The 9373-nt window shown below is 35.4% G+C and overlaps 1 protein-coding gene across 2 annotated transcripts in view; it reads left to right on the top strand.

Annotated features, from left to right (window-relative positions):
• gabrb2b (gamma-aminobutyric acid type A receptor subunit beta2b) overlaps nucleotides 1-8885 on the top strand; it is a 42783-nt gene extending 33898 nt beyond the window's left edge. For both annotated transcript variants that reach the window (XM_008426911.2, XM_008426912.2), the window contains 5 exons: nucleotides 2623-2760; nucleotides 4109-4261; nucleotides 6075-6319; nucleotides 7553-7693; nucleotides 7914-8885. In XM_008426911.2, the coding sequence (XP_008425133.1) occupies nucleotides 2623-2760; nucleotides 4109-4261; nucleotides 6075-6319; nucleotides 7553-7693; nucleotides 7914-8261 (1025 nt within the window). In that variant the 3' untranslated portion in view covers nucleotides 8262-8885. The remainder of the gene's footprint in view (nucleotides 1-2622; nucleotides 2761-4108; nucleotides 4262-6074; nucleotides 6320-7552; nucleotides 7694-7913) is intronic.
• The last annotated feature ends 488 nt before the right edge of the window (nucleotides 8886-9373 follow it).

Here is a 9373-nt window from a genome sequence, read left to right as displayed (position 1 = left end):
GCCTCACAGAGGCCCACAAAATCTGATGATCTCACTTTGTATTTAGACTCTAGGAAAATAAAAGTAAATGTTTGAAATTCCAGTAATTTATTTCCACATGCTGAGGACGTTTGGCAAATCCAAGTTGTGGGAATGTCAGATACATTTACTCAATGAAGCAGTTTGAGTATGACTGTAGTTATTGGATCAGAGAAAAGTAAATGGAAAACAAAATTATACTTACAGCTGGATATGAATAGAGTTAACATAACCAGTATATTCAACACATTCAGAAGCAGAGCCTTTTATATGGATGTTACACAGAAATATGTTTCCTACTGATTAGCAGGTTAAAATGTTTTTCAGTGGCTGAAAAAACAAAGAGCACAACAAAGACAAACCTTCAGGACTCGGTGTTTGCTCTCATACATGCTACAACAGAAACAACTCATGGAGAGAGGAGGTAAAAGGACTTTGCTGTTCATTTCTCCTTCAGCTTCTGTAAACTTACAGAGAAACTAATATTTTGTAACAGCATTTCTYCAAAATAGCAGCCATATTATCTGCTCCAGCAATCCACATCATAGAGACGGATTCATCTTTCCTTTCTATTTCACATCTGCTGGTTGAGCTCAAACTATTTCTAGAAACTGCAGACATCCTGTGGGGTGTTAATGGTTTTCACACTCAGGTTACGTGGCTTATTTATTTTTTTCTACCTTCRAATGATTCCTCCGTGTTCAGACACAGTGATGAACAGTTTGCAGCACACTGCAAAATCATTTTTAATTACTAGAYGAGGAATTACGTTACAGTSACTTTGAACTTAATGAAATTCATTTGAGGAACATTTGGGAGTGAACTGGGTCATCCTCRCTCACTGCAGAGGATGAGGAGAAGGYTGTTKTCAGCAGGAATGTTTTGAAATGCTTTATGTTTTTGAAGCATTGTCCTTTGGTMAAATATGAAARCTGGGATTATAACCACACATCTAACTAATGTGATAMGATTATGTRCAACTTACCTGGATAATGCTTTGTGAGACAGTCTTCTGTCTGRGGAGAMRTRTTTTAAAGTTCTGAGATAACAGCTCCAGTCAAGCCCACAATCTTAGTTTAAAAAAACAGCATCTATTTTTGTATTTATACTAATTTGTCCATGCATTAGTGTAGTGGAGCTAGTGTTATTTAACAAAGTTACTTAGTTAACCTTATCTTGCTGAGTTAGTTAACTGAGAATAGTTCTCTCCAGAGTAACTAATTAACCTTRGCAGCCATTTTCCTGGACTGTGGGAGGAARCTGKGCTGGAGAACCCAMAGAGAACTCAAGCTTGGATGGGAAGAACTTCCCAGAAACGCATGTAGAAAGAGCCCAAACTGGCATTTGCATACAGGACTTCCCTGCACCATGCAACATCACATGTTCCAGCCCTTTCAATAAAAATTATATATGTATTTTTTTTGTTTGTTTGTTGTTAACAAAATAATAGCAAAAGCTTTATTTAATATTTTTAACCCTAAGGCAGATCAAAATGGTTTTTTTTTTATCTTCCTCCAAAATCCTTTTCTCTTATTGAAACAAATCAACTGTGACATTATTTCATAACTCTGAAAAAGAAAAGAGCCTGGAGTCAGATTCGGTAGAGTCCCAGTTAAATAGCTTTAGTATCATATTGTTTTTCCATTTGACGTTATCATGAACAATTTTATTTATTTTGCTCTGTGCAAATGYTTTACCCCTGCAACAACAGGCGGACTTAATGTGTCTATTTGACTTCTTTCAAATTATGGACCATTTGGTTTGGCTTCTATTAATGACTTTTGTATTAAACTGTTTATGAGGAAAAGGGTGAAGAAAAAACATTGAATTAATAAAATTAATCTTTCTACTTGTTCATAGACAAATAAGTACAACTATTGCTGTAGTTAAAAACAAAACCACCTTAAAGAACCTTAAAGAATAAACGATCAACCAATTACTAATTAAAGATTAATTACGTAGAACTTTAAACCCAGAATGCTATCTTGACGAAGCATTTTCTAAAATCCTATCTAGCTCTACATTACAACAGCAACAGACTAAATTAGGTGATTATGACTGCGCAAGTTAGTGTGACATTAAAATCACCTACTTTACCAAAGTGACAAACACTGACTTCACAAAAATATAATACATTTTGGTAAATGCAATAATATAAACAGATTATAGGACGGCTCACAAGGTAGCACCTAGTATTGGTTTTGTTATTCTACTAACTGTTCAGATGCACTGAGCAAATTTTTACAGGTCATATAAAGCACTTTGTATCATTTCCTCATGAACTACTGGTATTTTTCTATCATATGAAGCACATTGATGTTTTTTATACCTGATACAAAGTTATTATTTGCTCCTAATAAGATAAATAAATCAGTTTTATTCAATTATGTCTCTCTTGCTCCCTTCACTGAAACAGCTAACTTTGTCTTATTCCTTCAGCAACATCTCTAATCTCATTGGCCCCATTACCAAATATTGTCCCCTTAACATAAAAATGTTAAAAGTTGCTCATGTTTTAGTGCAAAGTGGCATTTAAATACCTGCACAGGTAAAAGGTGGGTCATATGTATGAAAACATTTGTCGATGTTTGTTCTCTGTACCAGATGGTTACACCACTGATGACATTGAATTCTACTGGCGAGGAGGAGACAACGCTGTGACAGGGGTGGACAAGATCGAACTGCCCCAGTTCTCTATTGTGGATCATAAACTTATCTCCAAGAATGTTGTCTTCTCCACAGGTAATTGTCATGTGCGTACGTCACATTATATGCCATCATAAAAGTAAATGTTTATGCTATTAGCTACAACTTTGGTAAGAAATGAAACTTGCTGTAAAGTCTGGGATTGAAATAGTCATGCAAAGGCAACATACCTCTGGCTGCAGCACCATGCTGGGAGATAAAGAAAAACACAACATAATCAGTTATTTAGCTATGATGGAAAACACACACAAAAAAATCTGGCACAATAAAGTCATCTTAGACTTTTAGCATATTTATACATGTGCTTTGCAGTTTAGCATTTACTGAGGACGATGGGTTTTTTGAATATAGTGTAGAGATGTAGATACTGAACTGTGTAACTAGTGATATTAAAAGAATGCAGAGACAGAGTTTGTTTTTTTTGCAGTATTTTCAAAATCTGAAAGCCTTTTAATAACCTTTCTGTAAGTGCAGAATCCACAATGTAGACCATCACTGTACGTTCTTGGGCAGGTATGAGTGACTTTCATACTGGACTAACTTTATATCTATGTGTGACAAAAACTGAGCAAATGTACTATTTACATCCGACTGAGTTTTCCAATAATAGTAATGTAATAAGTGTGTTACATTAATGTGTGAGGCTAAATGTAGTTCAGTTACATCACTCAGATTTAAACAATAAAAGATTAAAATCATGAATAAAAACATTGAGCTTGATACTTTTTTTTAAGGTTTTGTTGGCTGTAGTGGCCTGTATTTAATAGTGAACTGACAGGTAATGGGTAATGAGAGATGGGGGAAGCCATGTGGCAAAGGTCACCAGGTCGGGAATTGAACCTGCGACAGCCACGTCAAGGATTAAGGCCTCCACCCTGGCACCACCACAGCACCGCCAGAACTTGGTACTTAATGTCCTTTCAGCCTGAAGTGACTTTTGGTTATTTGTAGTTTTTTATTGTTTCTTAAAAAAAGGTTTCCATTACCGTCACATTTTCACGGCAGATTGAAAGTATGCTTGGATTAATGCGCATTTTTACTGCATGAATTGTGCGTGAAATATTGTGCACACTTTTATCTGTGGCACTGTTTAAATAAACACACACAATGTGTTGTAACACTTGATTCAGACCAAATGATGGCCGATGCTCCCTGAACCAATTTTTCAGGATCTGACCCTGACAAATTCTGGCGTTGTCATTCCATGTGATGTGATTCTTTAAAGTACTGTGTCACATGGTTTGTTTAGGGAGTGAGAAGCTGCTTGCTTCTGCAGTTAGTATTAAAACAGTAGTTCCCAGCTAAAGAATTTAGAAATGAAAATTACATCTTATAGTATTCAGATTTTTTTTTTAATCAGTTCCCTTTTTTCTCATCTGACCAGGTTCTTATCCACGTCTTTCCCTGAGTTTCAAGCTAAAGAGGAATATTGGATATTTCATCTTGCAAACATACATGCCTTCTATACTTATCACCATTCTGTCCTGGGTCTCTTTCTGGATCAACTACGATGCCTCTGCAGCCAGAGTGRCTCTAGGTGAGAACACAGTGAAAGTTTGATTAACGTTACCTTGTATTAAGCTTCCTAATCGTTGCATGTTATGAAGCACAAAGTGTATGAAGCACAAAGTGTTCATAAATAACACTTTGTGCTACTACACACGCTGGTGTGTGTAGTAGAACACACCAGCGGTGTGTTCTACTACAGGTAGACATTTTCCTGTAGTATCCATCACATCAGATGGACTTTTAGGAACTCCAATATTCACAATTGCAGTAAATTCAGCTTAAGTATCCTTACATTTTTAACTCCTCCTCTGGTTTGTAAAACCAGCATAGGCTTGTTTCAGATTTTGCATTTATCAGAAGCTTCTCTTTTTTTTTTTTTAATCACAAAACTCCATCAAGCTAGCTTCATCCTCAATCCCCAGTTTAGCCCACAGGGCAATTTCACTGATTGACGACTATGCCGCATTTAGTGATCCTGTGGGAAGGCATGCGTGGGATGAAAAAAAATAAAAACAAAAGGTAATGCTCTGTAATGGAGGCAGGTCAACAGTGTTGGGAAATATTCCGTCATGCTCCTTTCCACACTGGATTTAGGAACCACTTAACTCTGACCTGATTTAGGGGCATTAAAGTGGACATGTAAAATCTGAATCACATGGTTGCTGTGTCCAAAAATCCTTTGTTAGTGTTGTTAAGCCTTTACAAAAACTGTGTGGGACATTGCTTCAATCCTTTTTAAACACAGGTCAATGTTGTGGCAGTGGTATAGTAGAAGAAAAAAAAAACATGTTTTCTGTGACTAAATAGAAATTAGCTTATTTTTTGTTTGTTTTTTAAAAACTGTTGTCTTTGAGAGGATTTCATGGTGTTTTATGTGCTCTAACCCCACGATTCTGTTTGCTCTGGAAAAGTAAAGCTAAGCTTCAGGATTAGGCTTCTAATGTTATTTACAAAACACATTCCCCAATGATTAGCAGCCTTGGTAAAGATGTGTGCAAAAACATCAATGTTTTCAAGATTTCAGTGAGTCTCTCACCATCCTGCTTACTGTATGYGGATGCAACGTAATTGTGGACACTTCTCCAACTTTGTCGAAGTTGTAATTGTGCTAAACTTTTCACTGATTGCTCCTACACCAGATATGGGTAGGTTAAGGTAACTAGCTACATTTCTTGCATCCATTGACTTAGGAAGATTAACACTCATCTGCTTCATTTCAATATCAATTTCTCTTGTAGTTTTCCATATTTTAAGATGGACCAAGAGAAACTTCCTCCTGTTTCCCATAATATTTATATTCTAAGAAAACAGGAAGTAATTTATTACAAATTAAAAGTTCCTAAATAAAGTGAAAATGTCAAGTGTAAATTAGGAAAATATTTGAGCCATTATGTATTTTATCAAAGGTTGAATAAAAAACCCCTCAGATTATGCAACTGTGTTTACTAAATAATAGCACTATTGTGAATCAGGATGACACTAAAAATGAGAATATTCATAGAAATTGCTATATATAAAAGTTGGCTTATCAAATACTAGAAGCTCCTGACAAGTAAACACAATTAAAGTTGACATATAAATTTAAAATGGCTGCACTACTTCAGGTTAGAGTGCTTTATCTTGTCCCTCAAAGTGTATTAAAATGACTAGAGTGTCATTGATGTTGGCAGCTTTAATGAATCAGAAATTGTTTCCCTCTTTGGTGTCAATAGGTCACATTTGTGAGATGGTTTAATCTTACAGAGTTACATATTTTTGTTGTTCTTCTCAGGGGTAGTTTTATGTAGTGATGCAGTGCTAGCCTATGTCCTTCATGCTGTGAAATTATTCTTCTTTACCAGGTATTACCACGGTGCTCACCATGACAACCATTAACACCCACCTGAGAGAAACCCTTCCCAAAATTCCTTATGTCAAGGCCATAGACATGTACCTCATGGGCTGCTTTGTGTTTGTCTTCCTGGCTCTGCTGGAGTATGCTCTGGTGAACTACATCTTCTTTGGCCAGGGCCCTCAGCGTCAGAAAAAGGCTGCTGAGAAGACAGCAATGGCAAACAATGAAAAGATGAGGATGGATCCAAATAAGGTAAAAGCTTACTATATGTACTTGGCATGTTGCAGAGTCCAGATCAATTTCAGCTTTAATGTTTATTTAAAGATGTCTTCATGTTTTCTTTATATCATCCTGACAAACCCCGACATTTCCCTCTCAGAGCTTCACAGGTGGTGTGAGGCGTTTTTCCTGTAACAGGTTTATGTCAAACATCATCTGCTCTGGTGTCCAGTTTAAGATTATACTCATGTGTCAGAAAAACAATTTTTAAAACTCTCTGGTCTATTTATACATTCTATCTGCCAAATAAAGTCTGGGCTTAGTGTGTTAGAGGTTCCCATCTTGCAAAACTCTATCAATGTTAACCAGACGCAGTCTCTTAATGCTTATGTGGGCGTGTTCTTTCACTTAGAACAAGAGCCTGTTGTAGGTCTTGTAATGATTTTTTAGCAATGTTTATTACTTTTATCATCTAGTGGTCAGCTTTCAGGGGAAGTTGTTTGCAGTCAGGTCTGAGCATGTTGTCAGTTGCTTTGACTATCCACTTGTCGAGTGTTTTCCTTACAGTCGAATTGATTTTTTTCAAATTCCTTTGAAATGTCTTTAAATCTTTTACTAGACTTAAAAGCTTCTACACCAAAAAAGCACTTTTGATCTCACTGTGGTTTTCACTCTAGCTTTAACAGTCAAGACCACATCAAGCTATCTGGTATAAAGCTTATGTTGGCCAAACCGTTATTTAGTTGCAGGTTTCTATTACGTTTGACAACATTTAGAAACGTTATTTTGTTCAGAATATATTGTTTGATAGTTTTATTTGAATTTTTGGTATGGTATGGGTAAAGTTCATACTAAATATCAAATTTCCAAATATGTTACACACATTACCTCCTCCTCATGAATTTAATAAAATTGTAAAAGATTAATTTGTGGTAAGTGGATTGATTTGAACATAATATGAACCAAGTTTGCTTCTATAGCTGCATTTGATTTGGACCTGTTTGCACAGTGAGCTAAGATGGTAATTGCTATAATTGTCTATTATTGTCTCTTAAGGAAATATGAGATGTTCCAGTCAAGTGAAACCATGTAGTGTACCCTTTTTTTGGAGTTACATGTGGCATTGAAAACACTATGCTTACATAACAGTAACATAAATTTAGGACATAGTTTCAAAACATTTTTTTCCCCACAAATGTTCCGCTATCATTCAGATATTAAATTTCTTCATGTTTTCTTAAAGTTTTCTTTGCTACTTGTCTGCAGTGGCTTGTGGGAAACGTGGTTGGCAGAGATGATACTCTGTACGCAAGAATGAAACAAAGAGACCTTGCAGGTCATGATTCAATGTGGGAGCCAATCTTTATGGATGACGCAGCAATTGGGCTTGGAGATCAAAAAAACAAGGTACTGCAAAATCCGTTTCTATACATTCATAGCATACATAGTATTAACTAACATGCCCACCCCAACACAAACAAACTGAACCTTATGCAGTTTGTTAACTTATTGAGTAAATAATACCAACACAGGAAAGTGAAAAGGTATTGAAATTGACATTTTTCTTTACATAATAAATATTTATTTTTACTCTTCGGTGATATATTTGCAACTCTTCTGTTGACAGATGGACACACATGAAAACATCCTCTTGGGCACTCTGGATATCAAGAATGACATGGGTGTTACAGAGCTGGCTCTGGGTCTCAATGACCCGCGAAATACCATGTTAACATATGACAGCTCAAATCTGCAATATCGCAAATCAGGGCTGACAAGGCACAACTTTGGGCGAAATGCACTGGAGCGCCACATGACTCAAAAGAAAAGCCGACTTCGGAGGCGGGCCTCTCAGTTAAAAATCACCATCCCGGACTTGACTGATGTAAACTCTATCGACAAATGGTCCCGAATGATCTTCCCAACTGTTTTTTCCTTCTTCAACATTGTTTACTGGCTCTACTATGTAAATTAAAGACAAACAGGACATGAGTGAAATCAAGCACATCACAGGTAAATAAGAATTTAACGTTTGTATTTGAGTGACTTCATATTTATGTTCTCTTGTAAAGCAGATGGATTTGCTGTATTCGGGACTGGATCCATGATTCTGGGAGCACAATCTTTGCTGGCTAACACACGAAAACCTTATGGAAAAGAGATTACATACTTATAAGGTGCCTGTTCCTGAACATTTGTTTATACTGTTGTCTGTTTTCTTTTTATTGAATATCTTAACATCTCTTGGTCTGTTTGTTTTTAACCATTAAGTCAATATTTATTTAAAGTACACGTCATTAACAATGCTAGACATAAACTTATAAAAAAAACAATTTCAAAAATGTTTACTTTCACTGAGACTGCTTAAAAATGATGAAAATGACAAAGTCTACAGGGTTATCTCACAATAATCATGTCAAAGACTATAGGCTATCACTGATCTAATTGCATGAACTTGCTAAAAAAATACTGTAAAAATGCTTAATGAAAATATATTGTATGATATAAAGTTAAMATTTTTATAACACCGTGATTTTTAAAACTTTTTATAATGTAATAAATTGATAGCACTACAAAACTGTATTTTCCTGACATTTTTGTCAGTTTGTCATCCTCTTCTGTAAATTTACAAAAAATACCAACAATGTGTACAAATATCTTAATATGCTTGTCGATTTAAACAAATAAAAAATAGGATATAACTACTATGACTAAACCATTTAAAACCTKTAGTTKGGTTCACTGTATCAAATTCCAGAAAGAAAAAGGAAAAAGGAACGGCAAAAAAAAGATATCAAAATTCTGTTCTTGATTACTTTATTTTAGTTAAAAGCACATGCGTAAATAAAAAAGGCTCCATGGTTCATTTCAATGAAAAGAATGCAAGAAAAGAGTACAAAATGTTGCATCTCCKTTTTTATGGCACCACTTGAATATCTTTATATAGGTTTACTGATTATTAACTTCTGAAAACATTTTTCTGATAGTTGTAGATTTAATTATTTTTCCAAATCAGGAAAAGGCTCATTGTAATTAAACAAGTTTATCACACACACTATGATTCTAAGCTACAAGTATGCTTTTATT

The sequence above is a fragment of the Poecilia reticulata genome, linkage group LG14 (genome assembly GCF_000633615.1).
Source record: "Poecilia reticulata strain Guanapo linkage group LG14, Guppy_female_1.0+MT, whole genome shotgun sequence".
Classification (NCBI taxonomy): domain Eukaryota; kingdom Metazoa; phylum Chordata; class Actinopteri; order Cyprinodontiformes; family Poeciliidae; genus Poecilia; species Poecilia reticulata.
Note: the sequence above shows the minus strand (reverse complement) of the source record. Positions and strands in the feature narration are given on the sequence as shown.